The sequence below is a fragment of the Oryza glaberrima genome, chromosome 3 (assembly GCF_000147395.1).
Source record: "Oryza glaberrima chromosome 3, OglaRS2, whole genome shotgun sequence".
In the NCBI taxonomy this organism is placed as follows: domain Eukaryota; kingdom Viridiplantae; phylum Streptophyta; class Magnoliopsida; order Poales; family Poaceae; genus Oryza; species Oryza glaberrima.
Genome location: NC_068328.1, coordinates 5,981,262 through 6,007,543, shown reverse-complemented (window position 1 = coordinate 6,007,543; position 26,282 = coordinate 5,981,262). Strand labels below are relative to the sequence as shown.

The 26,282-nt window shown below is 42.8% G+C and overlaps 1 protein-coding gene, 2 long non-coding RNA genes and 1 pseudogene across 4 annotated transcripts; 3 read left to right on the top strand and 1 right to left on the bottom strand.

Annotated features, from left to right (window-relative positions):
* The first annotated feature begins 1,533 nt into the window (after positions 1-1,533).
* On the top strand, positions 1,534-6,016 carry LOC127765327 (uncharacterized). Of its 2 annotated transcripts, none has more exons than XR_008016109.1 (3): positions 1,534-1,874; positions 3,060-3,936; positions 4,141-6,016. It is a non-coding gene; the product is annotated as an uncharacterized LOC127765327 (long non-coding RNA). The 2 variants fall into 2 exon arrangements; XR_008016108.1 differs by having other exon boundaries at positions 3,060-3,145; positions 3,638-6,015.
* Positions 6,017-7,602: 1,586 nt separating this feature from the next.
* On the top strand, positions 7,603-9,201 carry LOC127764978 (uncharacterized). Its single transcript, XM_052289756.1, has 2 exons — positions 7,603-7,728; positions 8,257-9,201. The coding sequence occupies exons 1-2, from the start codon at positions 7,603-7,605 to the stop codon at positions 9,052-9,054; spliced, it is 924 nt and encodes a 307-aa protein (XP_052145716.1). The 3' UTR covers positions 9,055-9,201.
* Positions 9,202-10,279: 1,078 nt separating this feature from the next.
* Positions 10,280-15,950, bottom strand: LOC127766758 (uncharacterized; annotated as a pseudogene).
* Positions 15,951-19,403: 3,453 nt separating this feature from the next.
* LOC127765924 (uncharacterized) lies at positions 19,404-21,368 on the top strand. The gene is made up of 2 exons (XR_008016175.1): positions 19,404-19,930; positions 20,037-21,368. It is a non-coding gene; the product is annotated as an uncharacterized LOC127765924 (long non-coding RNA).
* Positions 21,369-26,282: the final 4,914 nt, after the last annotated feature.

Genomic DNA, 26,282 nt, shown 5'->3' with positions numbered 1-26,282 from the left:
GGAGATAGAGGGAGAGGGAGGGATGCTCACCGAGCGAACAGGACGACAAGGTGAGGATGGGAAGGCAGCGGTGCTCCTCGGGGAGACAACGGTGACGGCGGTCCGGCGGCGTTCCGCGAGCGGGAACCGGCGGACGGTGGCTGCGAGGACATGGGGAATGCAGTGGTATGGTTAGGAGGATGGGAGAAGGCGTGAAGTAGTGGGAAAAACCGGCCGAAGGCGAAGGAATTAGGGGAGCTCACCGGCGCGCGAAGGGAAGGGGAACTCCGGCGGATTTCCGGCGAAGAGGGGCGGCGGCCGAGGACATCCTCGTCCTTGCGGAGCCGTTTTGGTGGAGAAGAGTGGCGGACAGGCCTGCTCTCGCGGCGGCGCAACTGGCTGTGGTGGTGGCACGGTGCGGGAGCGGCTCAGGCGGCGACGGCGTGCGGCTGGAGGCGGCTGGCGGTGATGTAGCTCGGGTCGGCGGTGGCGGTGGGGTTTCGGCGACGGTTAAGGGAAGAAAGGTGGGGGCCGGGGTGCGGTGTGGAGCGGCGATGCCGGCGGCGCAAGCGGCGTGGCGCGGGGACGGCGGGAGCGGCGGCTGGAGCTCGCCGGCGACAGTGGAGAGAGGTAGCGACGCGGGGAGAGCGGGAAAGGGCACGGGGAGCTCGGGCGAGGAGGGGAAACGGAAGAGGGGAGCACGGGGGTGCTTTATATAGGGCTCGGGAATGGAGATCATGGCCGGGAGAGGCGGGATCGGGCGGCAACCGGCCGGCGACGTGGGACGCCGACGTGGGCGAAGTGGAGCTCAATTTGGCGCCAAAAATTGGGGAAAAGTGGGGGAAAAGGTGGAGGAGGTGGTGGGGAACCGATTTTACTCGGTTTGGGTGCGAGGGCGTGAGCGGGAGGACCCGGAATCGGCGGCGACGTGGGCGGCAACGGGTGGCATGGCGGCTTCGGGCGGTTGCTGGCCGGGATGAAGGAAGGTTGGGGATGGACTTGACAAGTGGATCCCACGGTCCCACTTGTCGGCCTGAGGGAGAGAGGAGCAGGGGGTTATTTAGACTTCAAGGGCGAGCGGGCCGAGGGGGAGAGAGAGAGGCCCGAGAGGGGGAGGGGCGCGCGGGCCACGGAGGAGGGGAAGGATTCTTGGGCTGGAAATGGCCCAAAGTGAAGGAGGGGAGATTTAATTGTTTTTTTATTAAATTGGTTAAATGAACTTTGTGCTATTAAAATTACTTCTTGAGCTCCGAAAATTCACGGAAAATTCCGGAGAGTATATTAGGGCACAAAAAATATTACAAAATATTCTCGGCCAATGATTTTTAAAGAAAATTTCAAATACTCCCATTATTTCATTTGATTAAATTGATTTAACTTTTATTTAATTTCTAGAAAATGCATTATTTAATGATTTTTAATTCCGAACGAAAATCGGGGCGTTACAATTACGAGGTCTGATTGTCATTTCATAAAAATCTCTTGATATGATTTTATAAGTGAACAGGATAAAATTAGTTTGAATGTACAAGCTAATATGAAATGACCATCATCCCTCTATCTCCCACCCATTTTTTCTTGAATTTTCTTGCGTTAACCATAGCTTCTCTTCTAGATCTGGAATTTTTTTCTTCGCCGCCTCTCCGACGACTACCTGCCACCGCCGCCTCAACCGACATCGCCGATCCGGTCTCCCGTCGCTGTCCCTCGGCCGCTGAAGTCTCCTCGGACTCCATCTCAACCGGCATCACTGCCGCCGCCGCCGTCCCTCCGCTACCGAAATCGTCACGCATCGCCGGTCTCCTCCGACAAACTGCTTCGGCGACCTCCTCCTCGGCCTCCGCCTCAACCGCTGCCGATATGGAGCCACGCCGTCGTTCCTCCGCCGCCGAAAGGTATCTTGAACCAAAACATTCAGACTGAAGCACCTCATGTGTTTTGTGATCTTGAACCAAAACATTCAGCCTGAAACACCTCATGTGTTTTGTGATCTTGTCTTTGAGAATTGGAAAACATAGGCTGGAATGCAATGTTCTGTAGACTGATACTTAGGCTGTTTTGTAATAACTTAGAGTAGCTTATGACTATAGATATATATGACAAGTTCATTTTCAATGCAGCTGTTTTTTTTTTTTAATTTCGGCTTATGACTGTTGAAAAACACAAAAATAGATTGCATTGTTTTGTAGACTGATACTTAGGCTGCTTCAACTTCTGATAAAATATTAGACTATATCAATTACTATGAAATTTACACTCACTATATTACAGTTTCTAGATAATCAGAATCAATCAATTGATAATACTGCCGGGCCAACGCCAAGCAGTTCTATGATTTATATAGAAATATAGAGTGCAATACATTTTTTTTTTACATTCAAACTTTAATTCTACTGTGCATAAAATTGAAACCTATGGTGCTAAAGTTATGCTTTATCAATCAGTACTATTTTCTATATATCTTTGGTTTCTGACAACATATAGCAGCTTTGGTGAGGTCACAATCTGATTGCTCTTATACATGTTTATGCTTTATACTTCTAAGTTGCTAAATAGTGAACAATTTCAGTTTCACATAAAATTTCTATATCACTTTCAAATGCTTGAGTATATAGCATTTTGTTGTTTGGAAATATAATTTCCTGACAATTGTTGGTCATTTAAAAAATATAACAAATATGGGCAAACTATTCCCTATAAAAGGCACAACAGAAGAATTGATGTAGCTGGAATTGATGTAGCTGGAAGAAAAAAAATCACCCTCTGCAGCTTTGTCACGAGATAACCAGTAATTAACCATGCAGCCAAAATACATTGCATCGATAACTTGTCATGTGAGCATATTTACTGTATAATTTGCACAAAAATTTCATGCTTCATCTATTGGAAAAAGAAAACCCATTAGCATTGATATGGTTCATTGTTTGCATATTTGTCAAAGCACAACATTTATATACACTATCGCTTGGAGTTGATCAACTGTACCTTTGTTTGGATTTGATTAGTTTTAAGATATTTTAAGAGAAATTTATATTTTTCTATAGCAACTAATTGCAATTTTTCCTGTCACATTTTACAAGTTTTGACTACAGCATCACCGGTGATTATCCATTCCCGTATCACTGCGAACAGCTGCTACTGTCCTTGACAATCTCATTCTCTGAAGGTACAACCAGTTTCTTCACTATTCCCTTCTTAACTTTGCTAGCTAGGGGATCCGATGTTCTTAGACTTTTCATAATGGCGTTCCTATTTGGATTGTCAAGTTTTCAGAATTTTTTAGAATGGGATTCCTATATTTACCATGTATCTTTGAATAAGTGACGATGTTTCTTAGGTTTTATAAGTGCGAGTTTATCACTGGTGATGATGTTACAGTCATATGAGCACTTCACTGTTATATCTATTGGAAATTGGAAAATATAAATTCGTATCACTGTTACATGTTAATATTTATATAAAATTCGACTTTTGATACGCTTGATAAAAGGCATGTGCAGCAGCCTTTGAGTGTACAACCTGAACGATACCCAATTGATAAAAAGCATGTGCAACAGCCTTTGAGTTTTGTCACAACCTGCAATTGTTCCTTTTGTCTTCTTCAGTGTAAGAATCTTTTGTCTTCTTTGCGTTGAGCAGAATTCCTTTGATTATCTAGGACAGGTGATGTGTTTTGATTCCTAGAGTATTTTCATTGCTCTGCCAGAAGTTATACTGCTGCTCAACAAAAGAGTTTGGTAAGATTCGAGGATGTTGGTGATACTTTGTCAAACTATTGGCTGTGTATTTATACAGCTATATCTGTTCAGCTTACCATTTTTTAGAAATGTTCTGTGCTTTCAGAGTGAATTTCCATAGTCTCTTGGCAGTTCATATGCATGCAGTGAAGGTGGTTGCCTTGGTTCTCACAAAGGGCCATGAAACGATCATGTCATTTTTGACGGTACCTCTAAATCTGTAAGGAAACCCTCACTGTTATACAACAGCCCCAACACCTAAAAAATGCTCTCTATGGAAGTTTACTTGTGCCAGCGTTCTAGAAATGATGTCTGATCTCTATCAGGATGTTGTCTTGCACGTTAACTTAATCTTGGTCTTTTGTTTAATTTATTCTTTGTACTCAAAAGATTTTTTGTCTTACTAATATTGTCCTGATTGTAGGTGAAAGAACTGGTTTCTTGCCTTCATAGCACCTATAGAGTCCAGATGAAGGCCATGTGTAGGTACTTTTGGTGTCCTGATTTCAATTTGTAGTCCCTTTGAAATAGTTCAATTCAGATGCTCTGAAATAGGACATTTTGTCCAACCTAACTTAAAGCTAATTGTTGCTTAGTTTCCTTAGATAGTTCTAAATGTCCATCAAGGTTCAAAAGCAACACACCAAGCTATTTTGATTTTGTGACTATTTTCAGAGTTTGGTCATTATCAGAACTGAAGGGCACCATAGAATATGCTCAATAAATAAATGTTTAAGAGGCAATGGCTATCGCCTAACATAAGTTCTTCTTTCACATATTTATATAACATATTCTATAATGCCCTTGTTTGGGACAACCTGGAGCTAAGTCCTTTTTTTTTTTAAGGAACCTGAAGCTTTGGTTGATGAATAATGAGTTTTGCAGTTTCTGTTCTGTGCAGCACATATCGATTTAATTAGAACCTTCTCAGTTGTAGCTGCCCGAATGAAAAATGCCTGAACATGCCCGAAGTTGAGTAGATCTTTTGCATGTCTTGATTTGTGCACCTCATCAGATGGCTGCCAGAGCATGAAAAATTCCTGAGTATGATTAGGCGTTTTGCAAATCTTGGATTTGTGCCCCTCATACTATATGTGCACATCTTTAGGCTTTAGCTGTAGCCAGCCAGAAAAATTATAGACCTGAAGATAATATATAACATAAAGTTTACAACATCCATTAATTAATTTTATAAGATTAAGACTAACAAAATGAAACACATTTTTGAAAAATGCCCGACCATGAAAAATAACTTTGAAATACAAACTTTCAATTAAAATGGATTGTGTTAACATTTAAAATAATTTTTTAGGAGCTACATGTCCTAAGGCATGACGTAAATTATGTTGGATCGTGGCAATTTTCAAGAGTTGCATGTCTTTTCAGACTGGAATAATACCCGTGCTAGACCTTTGTTGACCAAAATTTGAAAATACAAGTTTTCTAATTGCTACTAGACAAAATGTAAGGGCTCACACTTCATGTCTTAGTGATTTTTCTCTATGAAAGTCCAATTGCTGGTTATAACATTTACAAGGTGTTTTATTAAGTGACTGCTTCGTTATAAAATGATGTTTTGTTCATGTGAACTTGTGAAGTAGCTGAGAAGGTCTTTTTAGCTAAAGTGCAGCAGTTGCCCTATCTCGTGAAGAGTGAAATGAAGTATTGGCAAAGGGTGAGATAGGGGCTTACAGTTACAGTGATATGAAATCATTCATCATGTTTGTTGCCTTGTCTTGATGCCTGGAAGATGATTTTTTTTTTCCAAGTAGCTTTGTTGAAATGTAGCAACGAGTCAATGACTAAATTTGTAATAGTCTTTGTACGGATTTGAACACCATCGATATGATTTTTTTTATGAACCTCCTGTGTAAGGTTGTTTCCGACTTTTGCGGTTTACTGTCATTTTGATGGATGTCTTTGTCTCCTATGTCACTTCTGCTTGTGAATTTGTGGTTATAGTAGTCGTTGCTCCAAATGTTTCCGTAGTTTTAGCACGCGCATGATATTATTACGTTAACATATGTTTCATATCAAAGTATCAAACTGTTATTTGGGTTTATATTCACGTCCTCTTACTATGTGCTCAAAGGACAGCTACCGGCGTGTGCCTTATATGTCCTGTCACCACTTGCCACGCATCTTCCTGTACACAAAATTTTTTAATCCACATTTTAAGTTAAAAATTTTTTACTCCAATTATGAAAAATTTAAAATTTCATTTTTAATTTTTAAAACTTCCAACCTTTCAATTTTTGTTTGGCAATATTTAAATTAAAGGCGTGAAAATGCATCTTTTAAATAAGTATAGGCGATAATCCGTTCAATTAAGCCCAAACAATATCATATTATTGTTCTTGCCAGTAATATATTTGACATACGGCATAAATTGAATTAAAACACAATTGCCTAGATCATAAAAAAATATTTTTTGTTAACATGATATTTTAAAGAAAGATAAAATTGCACTGTAGCGTTTAGCATGGGCATATTACTAGTAATGTAAGGATGAGAGATGAATAAGGCCATGTTTGATTCAACTTATTATTATTATTATTATTATTATTATTATTAGGAGTAAGCTGAAACAAATAGATCATTTATTATGATAGACTAGCAAAATGCTCGTACTTTGCTAAGGGTAAGATGAACGTATAAATGTTATAAAGTACATGATTAACATTACGTAATAATGTTTCAAGAACAGTATAAAACACTATTACATTTTGATATACTCATATTGTCATTATACGTTCTTTGTCAACACTCACATGGCAGGCATATGATATCATTTACAAAATTGAGATGGTGCTCGGACTTTAATATGTCTTGTTTTGCAGATGATGGAAAGAAAATAATTACTTACTTAAAATTATTGATTTTTGAATTATCTGTTGTTCTTCGTATATTTTCCGTATTATGCACCACACACAATATCCGTGGACCCACATAGTTGCCACGTGTTGCAACAGGTAAAAAGTAAATTAAATTAAAATAAATAAAACTTTTTCTCAGTATTTTTGGGGTGTACTTTTTCTCGAGGCATGGGCGGTGGTATCTACAACGAAGTTCCAGGTGATGTGTCAAGCCTTATGGAAAAATAATTCTTTTACTACTGTTATTTTTTATTTCAAATAAATATTAAAGTAGAAGTTTCGGTTATTTTGATGTCAACAATAAAAGATCTTAATAAAATAAATTATTTTTTAGCGGAATTGAACCTCTATGGATTAGCACAATCTAGAACACAGTGGCACTTGTCCGCAATTAAGTCCAGTCAAAAGCTTCTATGTTTGAAAAGAAAAGAAAGTACATTAATACTTCCATGTAATTGTATCTGACTTTATTTTGAGCTTGAACCCTTCCATCTGCGCTCAAAAAAACTGATCAGAAGTTTATTCCAGATGGCAAAAAAACGCACATAAAAACGGCAATGGAAAAAAACAGATGGACCCACCCAAAAAAATTACGTGCGCGAAAAAAACTGGGCAGACCCACTAAAAATCGTGTCAGCAAGGTGGTGGTTAGCAACCACCCTATATTCTTTAGAGCTAGACGCGGGCGGTGGCGGAGGAGGGCGCAGGCGGCGATGGCGTGACCATGATATCAAGTGGTCCCCAAGCTGGCGAGTTGGATCTAGCGTTCTTCGTCTTCAACTAGGGGCCAATCATCATCAATCCAATGTCGGGCATGAATATTAAGGTGTAGTCGCAATTCTCATATCGATTTGTCAATTGCTTTGTGTTGCAATACCGTTGATCCCTACGCTAATTTCTCAGTGCCGCCTCATCTACTTCCTCTTCATCTCCTCCTCATGAGTCCCAGCATCTGCCTCCCAGGGGCCAGCGCCGTCCTGCCGATTCATCATTGGGATGGTCGGTGGACGATGGCAGCAGAGGGGAGACCATCAGACAAGGAGGGCGGGGGGCTTTGGTGGATTTTGGGGCAAGGAGGAGGAGGAAGCTGTAGAGAAGACGAGAAGGTGGCCCGTTGGGGAGAGAAGGCGGCGACGGTAGGGAAACGCAATAGCGAAGGCGGCGGCGCCTGAGAGGAGCAGAGGCGTCGCGCATGCAGTGAATGAGCAAGCGTGTGATTTTTTTATGTGGGGACTTGGAAAGTTGGAAGGGTCTAGATGCAAAAGAAGTTTCTTCTAGGACCAAGAAGTGGTTTCGCTTTCACACATTGTGAGATCCGACGGCTCACATCGTTTATGAGGAAAATCGGACTGTCCATATTTAATTAATGACGTGGATGTGGTAACTTTGCTTTTTGGGATTCACCTTTCACTAAAGTAGATTAGGGAGCACTCCACGTGTGAATAAAATTACTTAATATTCGTATTCGCAATCTCTACTATATTAGAGTGCCTATGGTTGGGCTTTTCAACCTTACAAAAGCCAAAAGCCAACCAAATAGCTTAAAAGCCACAACTGCTTTTACTCGAAGCCAGTTTTTGGTATAATACAAATCAAAAGCACACGTACCTCTACTTTCATCTGCTTTTGAGGGAAAAAAATTACCCACCTCTACCATTACGAAGAAAAAACGGTTGGATAATCTATTCCCATCTCCTCTCGCTTCTTCACCCGCGCGCAACAGTGGGGGTGGAGCGACGCATCCCTTCCCGCCCTTCTCCTCCCTGTCCGACGCTGACCCCGCCCGATGCCGCGCCACCTCCTCCCCGTCCGGCGCCGATCTGCTCCTCCCGGAGTGCTGCAAGAAGCTCTCGCCGGAGTGCAGCAAGCACCTCGCCCGGAACACCGGCTTCCCGACGAGGGCAGCGGTGCAAGCGCTGGCGTCGCAGCACACGATGCTCAAGAGCCTCCTCTGCGGCGGCGGCGACCCGGACGAACACCTGAAGCCGGTGTCCACGGCGAAGCACCGTGCCGGCGGCGAGAACGACCTCGTCGCCGGCAGCGGCCAGGTCGTCCTGTACGCCAGGAGGCTCGACCTGTCGCTGGAGAGCCAGAATCTCAGGTCGCTCCTTGACGGGATGCACTGGCTGGTGATAGAGCTCGAGAAGGTGTGCGGCCGGATGAAGACGCAGATGAGCAAGATGAAGGCGGCGGCGGCCGCCGCGCTGCTTGAAGATCACTTCCCCGAATGTGTTCTTGAAGCTCGTTTCATACTGATTGTACATAGGAGTAGCAACAATTGCAGAGATGTGGTTCTTTCATCCCTGCATTGTCCTCTTTTTTCTCTTCATTTTTTCTCAATTTTTTTCCATATGTGTATTATGATGATGCATCAGATCTTGGTCACTGGAGAGGAGCTAGTAGCTGTGAAAATTGGGAGGTGTCTGAACTCTGAAGAAAATGGCAATGCATATAGCTTGTGAATAGATTAATTAAAGGATTACAATACCACAACTTTTTCTTCGTAACACAATTTGTCAAGTACTTTCACGAATGCTTAAAATTATTTATGCTTAAAATTTCTTCATAACATATATTTCTTCTACATCTACAGTTTCACAGCTGCTCTAACCAAACCGGCTTCTACTTTTCCCACAGCTGTGGAACCAACCAAACACACCCTTAGTATTCGTGACTTCTGCTATTGAAACGAAGTGGTGCAATCAATCTTATGCAGATTCATGTTTCTTTTTGTTCAGTTATCGCTAGAATGGTTTTTGTCATTTTGCAAAGTGAAAATATTAATAAGAAATCAAGAACATCGGATAAAATGCAGAGGAATAAGAAATCAAGAACATCGGATAAAACGCAGAGGAAGTTGCAAGGGAAATTCAACGACTAACCACACATGCTGACATCCAGCCTCACATACACGTGCACAACTTCATAACGAAGTCCATTATTGGACTTGGCAAATATAACCGTATCTTCATTTTCAAACAGGAAAAGGAATCTTTGAGCTTAAGGAAAATATCTTAGATACAAAATTCTCATCTTTAAGATATAACCGTATCCGATCATTTTCAAACAGGACCAGGAATCTGAGCTTAAGGAAAATATCTTAGGTACAAAATTCTCATCTTTACCAGGAACAGACAGGTAAAGTAGGTTCTACCAAAAATTCATAGATCATCGCAAACGTAGAGCAAGTTGCAACTATCTCAAAAAAGTCGCAGCATGTTCACCCATACACACAGCATCCAGAAAGAGGTAAAGGGGGCGGAGCAATGTTGAATCAGGGCCAGCAAATCATACAAGGAATCCTACAAATACAAACAATCGAAATTAGAAACTTATATAATAGGCATTAATTTAAATTAGGAAACATATGTGAACATTAGAAGGTAGGTCGTTCTTGTGCCTTACCCCATTCGGAAGAGAAATGAAGAATGAAAAACTGCCATTGCCACCATGCAAGAGGCCCGTAACTTGAACCTGACCATTCAGCAAAGGCCCCCCGGAGCTTCCTTGTTCTGATCGAATTTGAACCTCAGACAGCATCGTTGTAAAACCCAAAGGATTCACTGGGCTTAACTCATCAAACTGTCGACCCGGGTGTGAGATCTCTCCAGTGACTGCAGTCCGATTCCTCGTAGGATGTGGCCAAGAGACCATGACAACCTTACTGAGAGGTTTGGGAAACTGAGAAGCAATAGGTAATGGGGGGTGAGGCATCCCACAGCGCAACATAAAGTGGACTCTTGTGCTCTGAATAAGAAGTAAATCGCTAGCACAGTCAATGGCAAGCACTGTTCCTATTACATACTCCCTCGCAATCTGATTGTTATGCTGGAGCTCATTCAGGTACGCTTGCTACATATGGTCACAGATAATATGAGGTTGATACAGATTATTAATATCGTCTACATCTATTGGCTGCTCGGCATTGAACACTGGGCCTAGTGCATGTGCACATGTCAACACATGAATATGCAAGGGATCCTGTAGTAATGGTTCTATCACGAAACCAGGGCAATGCACGGGGACTAGGCAGTCCGCCACCCTCTGAGCAAGCTGATCATCCGCTTCTGGATCATCAGGAATAGGAAACAGATGATTCTGCCAGTCTAAAAGAAGATTAGGTTCTGGTCGGAGCTCCACACAAACGATAGAGCTGACACAGTTGCGGTATACCCATCTCTCTAATGCATTGGAGAAATTGTCTGGTGGTGCCATCTATTGAAATAGTATACAGATAATTAAACCTTAATCAGACAAACCAGAGAACTATGAACATAAGCAATTCAGCCATGTGGCGCATTGAAATTTACAGTTACAAGTCTGACTAGGTAGAAGCAATTCCAGCACAGCATATTGGAGAGCATGTGACCAATGAAAATTTACAGTTGGCAATTTATCATTTATCATTAACTAAAGACATCATTAAAAGCAATAAAGACTGTGATTAGAAGGAAATGTCAGAAAGATTCCACATGCTATTTTTGTGACTAAGCTGAATCAGGTCCACATCTATTTTTTTTATTGATCTGTTACAAAAAGACTGGGCGCACATAGTGGGTGGTTATTCTGTGCCAACTGACGGACCCACTAATGTATTCACAGTATTGGAAAGAAGTGTCTACCCGATGGGAGTGCAATTTATACTCAAGGGTAGCTGCAACAACATGGGCACTTGTAGACAACCATGCATATGTTTTTCTTTGTTATTGGACAGGTCCATACGAAGAACAATTTCATCAATCAATTACGGGTGGAGGTAAATACCCTGTTGCGCTGCAAGGTGACTGCAAGGCAACTTCCAACCCGAAACATGGAGAGTCAGGAGACCAAGACGATTGACAAAGCTTATGAGATATTGCAGGCTAAAATAATATGTTCCATTTATGTATTGGTCCTAGTTCCTAGCTAGGTTTGATTCCGTAGGAAATCCTACGTCTAAGAATTGAATTGTATGGTCTCCCACTCTTCAATCTAATCTAAACACGGAAGGGCAAGATTCGCGTGAGCAGTATATCACCAGCCAAATCTCGATCTGCGTGGAGAGGAGGCAGCAGCGACCTGCACAAGAGCCGGAGGACGAAAGGGCACCAACGAGACGGAGCCGGCGGTGGAAGGGCGTGGAGGCGGTGCCGGCGCAGCTCCTTGGCTCGACTTCGCAGAGGCGGCTGAGGCTCCGAGGGTTCTCGTGTGACGGCGCCTACGGGCTAGGGCTCTGGTGGTTGGTGGTTTATTTATGCTAGACAGCAAGAGGACGAGACGATGGGTAGTCTGATGTGCACCGGGAATTTGCCCTCCAGGCCTCTCATCCAACTCAGGCCAGGCTGCACACTGTGGGACGGGCCGGCATCCCGGCGGCCGAAAACCAACTCTCGCATCGCGTAAAATGAAATGAATGGTTGGGTGTATGATAATTCAGCGTCACAAAAGAAGGTTTATCAGCACCTCAGCGTGTCACAAAACACAATATGACAAGTGAGCACCATGGCAAAGAGAAGTGATGCACGCGTGGAGAATTTTTCCCCGTTTGGGAACCCAACTACATGGAGTATGCACATCGAAGGCTCCATACTAATGAGAAAAAAAATGATGGAATTATGTTTGGCATGAGACCTGGAGTATCGAAAACATGATGTAAGAGACGTGATATTAAATTAGCACATTTGATTAGTAATATATGTATTGGTGGCGCTGCCATGTGTGAGCTGACTCCATAGCCTTTTCGCATTCATCCTTAGACTCTTAAATTTTCATATAAATCCATCCAAATCTACATAAATAACCTACTCCCTCTGTTTCAGGTCATAAGACGTTTTAATTTTGGTTAAAGTCAAATAGTTTTAAGTTTGACTAAGTTTATAAACAAATATAGTAATATTTATAATACTAAATTAGTTTCATCAAATCAATAAGTGAGTAAAAAACTTTAAAATCCTAAGTTGAAAGTTTTCAAATATGAGTAAAAAAACTTTAAAATCTTAAGTTGACAGTTTTCAAAATTTAAGTCAAAAGTTTTTGAAATTTGAGTCGAAAGTTTTTATAAATTAATTAATTTTATTTTTACTTTTCAATTTAAATAAAGTTGTAAATATTTCAATAGAATGTTGTCATTTTTTTTTAAAAAAAAAAGGAGTTGACACTCTTTTTGAAAAAAAAAGAAAGAAAAATTACATTTTTTAAGGAAAATGATCAACGTACAACGTACACATCCCGTACGGTAAGGGCGTCGTCCCCACCCCAGTCTCCGTGTTTCCACGTGCGCGCGAGATATGTTTCTAGCGCACATGCACTACTTAGTAATCTCGCTACTTTGGAGCTGAAGCACGGCTGCAAGGCACATGGAGGGGAGATGAAAGGAAATGCCACAAGTAAAGAGATTTGCACTCGGATATAGATCCTCTACAATACTGCTGAATATCAATGTCTGCTACTGTACCAGCAACACTGTAGGCAATCCCCACTATTTCGTTTCATTTATACTTATGCTTATAAGCTAAAATTTAATTTTAAATATGTTTTTGTGTTTTTTCATCGTGGATTATTTTATAGCTAAAATTTAATTTTGAAGTTGATTTTTTGGTTTTTCATCGTTGTTTATTTTATAGCATTTACTAGACAAGTATATGGGTCCAAGCGAAACAATGATCCAACAAGTCTCTTTGAATATGGGTCCAAGCATGCATGTCACAAAGAGAGCTAGTGGGCATTTCAAAGATTCAGAAAATGTTTCCCGTAGCGCACATAGGGGCGTGCCTAGGTTATACTATCCGGTGTCACAAGATACTGGGTAGATTATTCAAATCCTATATAAATTACACTATATTAATTAATATATTAGTCAATAATTAGATAATTAGTATGTATTGGATCCCTGGTAACTTTTGTTCTGGGTTCGCCACTGAGCACACCGATAACCACTCAGACTGGGCACCCTCACCCCCCCCCCCCACTCTCAGCTTTACTCTATCTCCTTCCTCGCCACCTCCAGATCTCACCATTCCTTTCTTGCTCCCTCCTCAAACATAGGAATGCAACAACATCTCATCATGATGATCCTCCTTGATACACCGTTGCTCACTACCGGAGTGCGGAAGCTCAAGATAGGCATAGGCAGAACGGGAGAGGGGGGGAGGGCTTAGGGTATAGTATGTGACAGCGACCTAGGCGAAGGGAGGAACCAAGGGGAAGCAACTGACGATGGTGGCCTAGGGGACAGGGAGCTCAGTGCCATAATGGCATAAATCCGAGCTAGGAAAAAGGGGGTGTGGGGTGATGTAAGGGGCCATGCTCTATGAGGCCTTGTTCGGTTAACCCCCATAAGAAAGGGATTGGAGGGGATTTATTCCACACCTATTGTGGTGTGAAATTATTCCCCCTCAATCCCCTCTAAACGGAACAAAGCCTGAAGGAGAATTGGTGATGATGGCATAGCCGCGGGCGGTGTTTGAGGAAGAAGTTAGTGGAGGTGGTAATTTTCAGTTAAATCAAATGTTGCACAACATATTTTCTGGATGTATTCAACAAATACTTTTTGTAATGTTTCAATAGTTAGAGCTATATGTTTCACGTCTGATATAAAAATGCTTCAATTAGAATTTGGCTGTGTTTCAAGTCCCTTGTTTTTTTTAAAAAAAAAAGTTGTACTCTGAGTCAACAATAATGTTTCATTAAGTCGTTTTTTTCGCTTTGCACAGTTCAGTGTTTCATGGGAGGTCAACTGTCTTATCCCAAAGATCATGTCTTTGAGAGTGGCATTTTCTGAATTTATGCTTCCCTCTGAAGGGCAGGCAGGCAAGGTTCGTCATTGGGTTTGGGAGTTCTAGCCTTTGTAATTGAAAAAAAAATATAGAATAAATATATAGAAAAAGGCCGTAGAACGTACCTTCCTAGGCCGAAGACCATCTGAATCCTTTGCAAAGTGATAACTGACAAGTCCCTTTTCTTATATATCCAGCAAAACGTGTGTATAGGAGTATGGCGAAACATAGTCCCGATAGTTTCTTCAACAAACATGGGAACGGCAACTACATGAAGAATCAAAAAGCACACGGTTAATTGACAACAGGTCTAACTAATGTAGCCTTTTCTGAAAATCTTAAGGAGTACATACATACAGAAGAAAAACTAAAGGAAACTTAATTGATTCTGCAGAAAGTCCAGCATGGATATAGTTGAGCGAATAAAACTGTAGCAGTTAGCACCAAAATTAGCACAAGCATTAGAGCAGTAAAAAATGAGAGTAATTTGTGGTGCTTAGCTGGAGCCCAAGTCCTCCATAAGCTTCTATATGTAGGTCGCTTAATCTGGACAGCTAGAGCTGGTCTTGTGCGTCGCGCCTTTTGGTTGGTGTATGGATGGGTGGTTGTGATTTATGGGGAGGACAGTTTATATTCTCTCTTTTGTATTTGTTTTCTTTATCTTTCTTCTTAATTAAATGAGGAACAATTCTCTAATGTGTTTTCGAGGAAAAAAAAAGTAGGTTTCTAACCTTGAGTAGTTGTTCATGTATACATCCGGTTGAGCTAGAGAACCTTGCTTGCCCAAGACTCTTTCTGAGATTGAGAGAACGAATTCTTTTTTTAATTTTTGCCACTTCAGAGATCCAAAGTTTATTGCTTCCTCGGTTTGAAAAATGCACTTCAGTGATCCAATTAGTGTTGTGCGAGCGTTCGGTGTCTCTCGAGTCTGCGCACTAAGATTTCTCCAGCGTTGGGAATCTGCAAAAACAAATTTGGTAAAGAAAATTTCTACTAACAGCTAGGAGTAAGAAATTAAATGAAGAGGACAAAGATTGCTGAACCCCTGTCCCATCCCCCACCACTAGCATGCTGCCCACCTCTAACGAAGAGCTTTGCCTTTTCAAGCTCACACCACCCACCACCACGGCACTGCTGATGCCTTTTGAATTACTAGCTCACAGCGGTGGTCGAGGTCATCAATGGCAGCAAGGCACATGTGGAGCAAATTGGGAACACGACTGCGCATGCAGTACACCGGCGGCGGCACTCTACTGCATGCACGTACCGGCATGGTCATGGACTCATGGAGATGCTAAAATTTAATGGAAACATGCTAAGGGTGATAATAAGATTCAGATCTAGAGTATTGAACAACTAGTTAGGGCTACTGTGGAATGGGGAGTCCGGATCCGGATCTCGCGGCCATGAACGCCACCGGAACTGGATATCTGATTCTCTTCTCCCTCGTCGTTGTACACAAAAATCCATTCCGTTGATAGGGATCAGCTCCGAGATATGCAAACAAACTTGATAACCTACCTTGAGAGAGGGAAAGCTTCAGCACAGATCTCCATCGCCATTATTGTCCAAAGAAATACTAATTAGCTCGATATGTTGACGTTGAGACGGAACATCCATACCCGACCACAAAGCATATCGGCGCCGCCGAGGACGCCGCACGCCCGCACGCGCATCACGGTCGGGATCCGGCCTCTTCATCGATAGATCTCGGCGAACATGTCGCGAATCGATCGAGACGCCACCGTGGCCTCCTCATCGATCGATAGATCGATCGAGATGCCACCGTGCCTGCCGGTTGCACCTCCACCGCTCCACGTACGTTCATCCCATCTTCGATCCGCGTGATGTGTATATGTGCATGGGCAGACAAAACTCCGGCCGGCGAAGGAACTCGGCCATGGAGATCGAGGAGGAAGACGTGCACAAGTTGGAGGATGCGTCGAGAGAGAGAGAGGAGAAGGAAAGTGCCTTGCGTTTGGGGAGGAGGAATCGAAGATGTAATAGCCGGCCATAATATGATGTATATGGAGCCGGCCTCACAATAAAGAAGATGAGAAGTGGGCCGATCTGGCGGCGCGGAAGACTCATTAACGTCGTCACAAATCTACCGGCTCTACGCCTCTACCGGCGACGTTTCCGCGGGGAATAAGTTCATCTGAGGTCCCTTAACTTGTCAACGAATCCGATTTTCGTCCTTCAACCAAAAAAACCAGATGCAACAGATCCCTCAACTATTAAAACCGGTGTAGATAAGATCCCTCGACGGTTTAGATGGTGGTTTTGGCTGACGTGGTGCCTACGTGGCAAATTCGACTTGGTCTTCATCTGACGTGGCGCTTACGTGGCAATTTGATCCGAAAAAATAATAAACCATGTGGGACCCATATGTCTGTTTCACATACAAAATAATAAAAATGGTGGGACCCACGTGGGCCCCACATGTCATCCTCCTACCCCTCATCTTCTTCCCGTTATCCTCTCTCTCTTCTTCACGATGTGCACTAGGGCAGCGGGCAAAGTGGGGCGACGGCGGCCGGAGCGGTAGCGCGCGAAGACCACCTCCGACCGCGACGAGCTCGAAGACCACCTTTGCGTTGCCGCCGCCGCCGCGGCAGCCAGCACACCCACCGCCTCATCCACTCCGACCACGACCCCGCCGTCCTCCAACTCCAACCTCCTCCTCCACCCACCGCCCGGCGCCGCACCCTCCAAGTCCAACCGCATCAGCCTCCCTACCAATCCCAATCGCAACCCCAAACCCTAGCCTTCCCTCTCCTCCATGCCTCCCGTGATGGAGGTCGAGATCAAGCTCCGTCTCCCCGACGCCGCTGCGCACCGTCGCCTCTCCTCATTCCTCGTGCCCCGCCTCCACCGCGCACCGCCGCCTCTCCTCCCTCCTCGCGCCCCGCCTCCGCCGCACCATCGCCGCGCGCCCCCTCTGCGCCGCCACCGCTACGCTCCGCGTCCGTCTCTACGGCCTCGACGACCGGGCCGTCGTCGCGCTCAAGCGCCGCCCGCGCATCGACGCCGGCGTCAGCCGCGTCGAGGAGGTCGAGGAGCCTCTCGAGCCCGCCATCGCCCTCGAGGATGAGGAGGCGTTGGTGGCGAGTGGGGGAGGCGGTGGTTGACGCGCGTGACGAGGTAGGTGGTGAATCGGTGGGGGCGCGGGGCGCCGTGACAGAGCATGTGGACGCGGAGCGCGTCGCGGATTTCTCCCGCTCCCCTCGGCCTCTGCCCGCGGCTCCTATACTTCTGCCGGCCGAGCGCACGCGCCGCTCCTCTCCTCCCTCCGGCCGGTGCCCACGCCCGCGCCTGCGCACCGCTCCTCTCCTCCCACCGGCTGACGCTCGTGTACTGCTTCTTTCCCAGCGGCCGCCGGCGATAGGCTCAAGGGGGCGGAAGTGGAGGAGGTCACGCCTCTCCAGGCCGTCGTTATCTCCGCCGGCTGGCGAGACTGCGAGAGGAGGGAGGAGAGGGGAGAGAGATGGAGAGAGGAGGAAGAAGAGGAAGGCTGGGAGTATGACATGTGGGCCCCACATGGGTCCCACCATTTTTTAATGTGAAACTGACATGTGGGTCCCACGGGTTTTATTATTTTTTCCGATCGAATTGTCACGTAAGCGCCACGTCAATGCCACGTCAGACGAAGACCGAGTCAAATTGGCCACGTAGACGCCACGTCAGCCAAAACCACCCTCAAAACCGTTAAGGGATCTAATCTGCGCCGGTTTTGATAGTTGAGGGACTCGTTGTGTCTGGTTTTCCGTTTGAGGGATGAAAATCAGATTCATTGACAAGTTAAGGGACCTCAGATGGACTTTATTCCTTTCCGCGCAGCGAGCGGTAAATCGTTAATTAACTTGAGTGCTGGGCCGGCGGAAGTCAAAATAGTTTCTTTAGGCCGTGGTGCTGTGGTGGGTTAAATGTGGCCGAGCGGACGCTTTCGGCACCGAGTACGAGTGCACGCCTCACGAAACAACGGAACGGAGGGACTCTACGATTGGTCACTCGATTTAAAATGGAGTCGGTTCACATTAGATCCCTTAATTTGTTACCGAGTCGGAAATTCTTTGCTAAACCAAATTATCAGATATAACCGATATCTGATAATATATATACATACATACATACATACATAATATGTATGTATACATATATATGTATATATGTATGTACATATATATATATATATATATATATATATATATATATATATATGTATGTATGTATGTATGTATGCATGCATACACACACACACACACACACACACACACACACACACACACACACACACACATATATATATATATATATATATATATATATGTATGTATGTATGTATGTATGTATGTATGCATATACACATATATATATATATATATATATATATATATATATATATATATATATATATATATATATGCGCGCGTGCACATGGTGGCGCTACACAGCGCGTGTGTAACGCTACGAAGGAAGTAGCGCGCCTCTCAGCGCTCGCCTTCCTGGTTTTTAGTTTTTTCTGGGTCCAACTTCGGATTTCTCGCTTTTCTCATGTGCCGCATCCTCATGGACCGCTTTTACTACTACCACCGCCTGCAAAGGCTTTTCCCATCCCATTTGTCCCGAGTTAAAAAATTACTCGTCTGGTGATGTGAACGCTTAATGAGTAAAAAAATTGTACGGCAAGTAAAAAAATCACTGGATCATCTCTCCTCTAATTTGCCTGTACACCCCTCCTAGTGAAGGCTGAGTAAAATAATTACTGCCTCATCTTATAAGTTATAAGGTGCTACGTATTAAACAACACCTGATACAGCCTCTAGCCCACCCACCTTGCTCCCCACCAGATCCATAGAATGCAGTTAAAATTTAACTTATAACATGAGGCAGTAATTATTTATAGGAGTTGGATAATCTGCACCTGGGTTCATATGCACCCACGATCTGCACCCTACACGTGTGCACACGAATCTTAAAGCATGGTACATTTACCCCTAGTGAAGTGTATCTGCTCTATCAAAAGTAGCTCTTTCACCTAATAGGAGCTGGTGGGATTGGACGGTGGGTACACAATGGTACTGTAGTTTTACCCGAAATGCCCTTCTAGTACTACTCGGGCTGTGCCCTCGCTCGTGGACGATGGACCGGCGGCGAGCTTGTCCGGTGAGGGGCGCCAAGCTTCCGCCTGACCACTCGAGCTTGACTCCACCACAAGGACTGGCTCGAGATTCCTTGGTCCACCCCGCGCCGGATCTTGAAGCTATGGCGCGCGTCGGCGTCGAGAAGGGGTGAGAGGAGTGGGAGTAGGAAGGTGAGCAGCGACATGGTGCGTGGGTCAGCGCGGGAAGGGTCCACGGCCACCAAATCCGGCAGCCCTCCGCCTCCTAGGCGATAGATCGGACGGCCCTGTTCCTCCTAGCGCTGGATAATGCGTGTGGATGTCCATGGCGATGTGATGTCGCCAGCGCAGCGTAGCTGCTAGTCTCGATCCATGTCTCAGCGAGGTAGGGAGGAGGCACTGGGTTGACGAGGACCGAGGACGGCGCAGCCCGGCGGTGGCTGCTTCCGCTGCCCCCAAGTAGTGAGTTTTCTTTGGATTTTTGGGAATCGGGTGTTCTTGGTCGATTTGGTTTTTTTCTTAATTTTATTTCCATTATTTGATTTGTTTTTTTATGATGTGTGCGAAGAGCGCTGAAGCTGATGATCTGGGCATCCGGCAGATAAAGCTGCTGCGGAACCAGCGGTGCGCACATAATTTCGGAATCGCATCCCCCATGAGAGTAGGCCGACATGGAGGATTTCTGCAGCTACCTCATCCTTCGCCACTGCATGTTCCTCCCGATCTCTCTCTCCCCTCTCTCTGGCGAGGAAACAGTCATGGAAGGTCCTGCCTTGATGTGAAAAATTATTTGGTTGATCTTGAGAAAAAAAAAATCCCAGTTCATGTGCATGCTCTTTGTATTTCGCTTGCTGCATTTTTTTTAAGTGAATTGCACCTTGAGCCACCTTTTATTACCATTGTTACAATTTAGACTAGGCTAAAGCCAAATTTTTCACTTTGGGCAAAGTATCTTTACATAATGTTTCAATTTGGACTCCCTTCTTCTTCCTCCAACTCTCTTCCCCCTCTCTCCCCTTCAATCTGTAAAATCTTCCAAAGAATTCAAAGCGTAGTTTGCATTTTCAATCATCGACTACCTAGTGCTTGTGGCTTAATTTCAAGGACAGCGGAGGGTGCACAACAAGTATTCCTACTGGTAGCAACTAGCATACGAAGAAGCTGGCCGGCAATGGCAGACAGTTGCTGCTACTTTCTGAACTAACGATAAGAACTAAGTCAAGTAGCAGATAGCCACGCTCAAGGTCATGCTCGACCTCAGCTAGTGCTACATGTTATGCTGCACGCTTGCGCTAAATTTCCACATGTGTCGCTTGAGCTTCAACAAGTTTTGCAGCGCTCAAGCTCCGCCTTCATAGTGCCGCCTGCATTTGAGCTCGAAATCAACTTCGGCGGGTGGCTACCCTGTGAAGGGTTTTGCTTCTTGCCTTTTCATGCACTGCACCTGATCGAGAAAGAGACCTTGAGCTGTACAGAGAAAAGAGAGAAAGAAAGGGAGTTGGAGGAAGAAGAAGAGAGTCTAAATTGAAACTTTGTGTAAACATACCCGGTTCAAAGTAAAAAGTTTACTTTTTCACTGGTCCAAGTTACAATACAGGTAAGAAAAAATAGCCCAAGGCTAGCTGTTGGCCTGTTGCTGGGTGCTACTGCTACCATCTTCTCATGTTTCTCGAGAAGGTTATTGCCTTCCTTATGTTCCGTTCTATAATATATCTTCCGGTTATTTTGATTTCAGACGAGTTATTGTAATCTTTTGCCATGGATCAATTAGTACTTTTACTGAAATTCTTATTATCTAGTTTTGCCCTTTAAATTTGGGTTGCCATCCACCCATCTGTTCTCATCATGCCTGTAAAAACAAAGTCAAAATATATAATAGATTGATACTTCATTTTGTAAATATCATTTTTGGTGAATAGAGATATATCATTTCAACAAAAAAAAATTCAGCGTGTGTATATATAATAGATCGATATTTTATTTTGTAAATGTCATTTTAATTTGGTGAATGAGAGGAGCCTGCGCCAAGAGTGGTTTTAATAAGTATGACGCTGCCTCACACAGCAAAAGGCCAAATCCGGGATTCTTGCTCTCGGTCCCTGTGTAGCAATAGTACGGGTTACTCCATGCTCTACATTTAACCCTCCCTGCCAGAATACTATACTTACAAAACTAATTACATAAATAAAAACTAATTTACGAGACATATTTTTTAAGCCTAATAAATCCATAATTAGAGAATATTTACTGTAGCATCACATAGGCTAATCATGGATTAATTAGGCTCAATAGATTCGTCTCATGAATTAGTCCAAGATTATGGATGGGTTTTATTAATAGTATACGTTTAATATTTATAATTAGAACATCCGATGTGATAGAGACTTAAAAGTTTTAGGCCCATCTCAACAGGGTCAACCAGCCCAGCACCACCCTTCTTGTGACCCCTCTGTCACGAATCTCCAAGCAGTCAGACGGTAAGGATGGTGGGTACATATGTAACCGAGCTCAAATCTATGTTATATATATATATATATATATATAGATAGATAGATAGAGGAGTCTCTCCTGCTGTATACTGTCAAAAAAGATAGTTTGGGCCATAGATTAATCATCTAAAGGCTAAAAATTATCGAGATGATATGGATTAATAAGAGAAGAAAAAAAGAGATAATTTAGACCATAGATTTTATTTAAGCACTAAAAACAATTGATGTGATATGACTTAATGAGAGAAGAGAGAACTAAGTGAGGATGAACTATATATGTACATAGTATAATATAAAAAAACAATCAAGATATATATAAAAATATTATGTGAATTATGTGGAATAATGATTTAACATGCTTGCATTTTAAAAGATCTAAAATTTAATAAATTATAAAATTATAGTTAATATAATATGTTTGTATGATGTTTAAATTTAATGATTGTTAGTGAATGATGATGTGTCATCTTTACATATTAAGCTTTATGAGTTAGTGGATTATAACTTTGTAGGAAGACAGGATAAGAACACCACTAAGATCAGATCAATCTAATCACGAGCAGAGAGAGTCAACGGAGAGGATGAAATGAATCGCTTGCCCGTTAATAGAAGAATCACCCGTTGCAAGAACACGGCTCGGAGGAAGAAGATGAGGAGCAGGAGCCATGGTTTCGTGATCATTGAATTTGGAGAAAACTCCCTATATATCCGTAAAAGTTCACCTAATCCATTCTTTGCTCATTTACTTACATGAATCCTTTTTATGCCATTTTTCCTAGTTGATCATTAAATTCTTATGAAAATATCCATTTTATCCTTTACTATTAAGAAACATAATAAACTAATGGAGTAGATTGTTGGAGTGTAGAAATTTATTTGATGAAACTATTATATTTATGAGTTTGTTATGCACAATATTATTTATGACAGATTTACTTTTAGATATCATATAAAAAATTAATACTCCCTCCGTTTCACAATGTAAGTCATTATATAAATGACTTACATTGTGAAACGGAGGAAGTACTTATTTATTAGTTATTAAAACTTTTTTTATGTAGCATATGTGTTTTGACAGTAATACAACAAATTTGTCGTATAAGAAAAATATACTAATGTGCTACATAGAAAACTTTTAATAACTAATAAGTAAGTACTATTTTTTATATTATATCTAAAAGTATATTTATCGCAAATAATATGGTGCATAACTAACTCATAAATATAATAGTCCCATCTAACAAATTTCTACTCTATTATTTTATATGTTTTTTCATAGCAGAGGGTAAAATGGGTTTTTTTCATTAAAAATTTAACGGTTAACTAATAGTCAACTAGCGGAAAAGGGCATGGAAGATATCCAAACTAAAATTCATGGGTATATAAGAAAATAAGCAAAATTCAAGGACGTATAAAGGATTAGGTGAATTTTTAAGGTTACACAGGAATTTTCTCTTGAATTTGTCTCGGTTTCGCAGGTTGGCCGTAGCTACGTATTTAAATGCGACTTGAAAGCTGACTACGTTTTTTTTGAACCCTTTTAGGTTTAGCAATGCATTATTCGATTCCATGAACGTATCCAAGAAAAAACCTTGATTTCTTGGAAAGAACACATAGATTGCAGATTGAAGATGCGGGAAAATCTCACCGGAAATCCCGAATCGGGCGGATTCTCTATAATTCCTTTGGATTCTGCGTTCGCAAAAAATTCCTTTGGATTCATTTCATTCTATGTACACAACAAGATCAATCGATTTAAATTCAAGATTTGAAATTGGGCGCGGTGCGGTTCGGGTCAGGATTCATTCAGAGGGGAAGCAGAGCGACAGCGGCGCAGGAGGCTGCCCGACACCGGGCGCCGCGCTGCGCTTGCCCGGGTGGTGCTCTGATGGGTCCGGCCTGCCGTGGCTGCTGCCATGTCCGCCGCCGTGGCCGTGGCCGGCTCCGGCATGGCCGCTGCCGTGACCACCACCTCCTCCTTCCCTAACGGTGACCGACCACAGAGCCACAGCTGCTGCGTGCGTCGTCATCTGGCCGACGAGATCGACGCGACGATGAACACGGAGGATGGCGCCGGGAAATGTTATCCACTGACATGTGAGCCCAGCTTGTCAATCAGTTAAAATTGGTGATAATACTACCTAGGATCTCGGTTAATCCGGTTTTGTAAATTGAAGGACCTGCTATACCTGGCATTTTAGTTTAGGGATGAATTTCAGACTGAGAGATAAATTGAGGTACCTAAAGTGAACTTGCTCAATTTCACGTCCTCGTACTCAATTTCACGTGGTACGTACTATGCTACCACGTTACCAGGCTACCAGCACATGAAATTGTGCCCTCAAATATGTACATAAAAGCCGTGAGTTTATTTTAGATGTACAACATATATACAATGGAAGGAATTTATATGTTCGTTCTGCAATGAATCTAGTCGACTATAAAGGGAACCTGTAGCCTACGGATGGCATGGAGAATAACTTGTTTCGGAATCATTTTAGGCATTAATGAAGGTAACTAGGTAAGGCCGTAAGGGTGAACATCACTCACGATCAGGTGTATTATCTATATTCTTTTTTAGATTATTAATTAGACGTGTTACACGGTAACATCTGATTACCCTGACATGTTAGCTTTGTGAAAGAAAAAAATATTGACCGAACTCATCATTCCATCTACCGTAGCTGCAAGCCTGCAAGGCCCCCGACACACAAGTTTACAGCAGGTTGCATGAATTCTGAAACAAACGGGTTCTTACCTTTATTCTGTATTTCAATTATGATTTTACCCTTTTTTTTTAGGATTTGTATTTTCATCCCTACTTTTTTCAAACGAAAATTCAATTTGCCCGGTGTGTGAATTCAACTGTAAAAAGACATGTATTTTAGAATTTGTATCCCAAAATTTCATAGAATTTTGATAGCATTTTCACATAATTCGAATGGTTGCGAAACTTCAGCACTAATATTTACATAAATTCCTCACAAGTCACAAATACTATGAGATGGGAAAAAACAAAAGGAAAATCAAGCAGCAACGGCATCGTTCGTCTTTGTGGACGAACTGCCCGCCGTATATGTGTCGTTGTTGCCGTCGTGCCACGCCATGCTGCTCACTGCTCAACTGCCTGTAATGCTGCGCCAGAGCGCTGCCGCCGGCCGCTCGCCGCAGCCTTCCCGTGGTGATGCGCAAGATCTGCCGCCTTCCCGTGTGTTGCGCCGTAGCTGTTGCTGGCTCGCCGTAGCCCGCTGTTGTCTTCCCTTGGCGCTGTGCCAGAGCCGCCGCCAGCTACCCGCCTACCCCCAGCCTCAGCCGCTAACTGCTCGAGTTCTACACAGGACTTGGATAGGAATATTTGAATGGGAACGGCTGAACGAATACTGTGTTGGGGGTACAATAGTCCTTTTGCACTTCGTTAATATTTTTCTCTTTTATTTTATCTCACAAATCTGGGCCACCTAACAGCCATTTAGAATTGGGGCAAACTGAAGCTTTCTTAGAAAAAAGTAAGGGTAAAAACACCAATCTAAAAAAGAAGGGTAAAATCATAATTGCAACATAAAATAGGGGCAATAACACAGTTGTCCTTGAAATAAATGGTTGATTAAATTTTTAATGGATCATGGGTGAAACATTAAGTTATACATGCTGAAAAAAATAGCAAATGAATTATTTAAAAAGTTTATGAAATGAAAACAGATGTTAAAACATATGTATTACTTTCATCAAAATATAATCATGTTATATATTGTTGTAAAGATTTAATTACAACAAACATAATGGTGCGATCATACCGTAGATTGGATAAATAGTTTAGAAGAAAATTTATTTTAAAAATTACTACATGCATGTAATATGAGAGAGAGGGAGTAGCCACATTATCACGCATGCAACATTAAATTTTAACTGTTAAAAGATATATTTTTCTTTTATTAGAATATATAGTCATATGACATCTTGTCGAAAAGATTTAATTATAACGAATACAATAGTGTGATCGGATTATAAAACAGAATAATAATTGTAAGATTAATAATGAAATGGTTAATATATATGTTTGGTCTTTCAAAGTCTTAAGACAACAAGGTAACTATTTAATAAATTTTAATTTTAAGTAAAATTATATTAAAAAATATATAATTTTGTACTACCACCCAGCTCAGCTACTATAGATTAACCGAAAAACGGCCCAGCCGCTGCGCGGTGCGTCGCGTGGCGTCATCCATCGCCGCCAGTCCGCAACCGAACATCGTCCGTCATCTCACGCACCGAAACTCGTCCCAGACCGCACGCGCGGCGTGTAGGCATATGCACGTTGGCGCGTG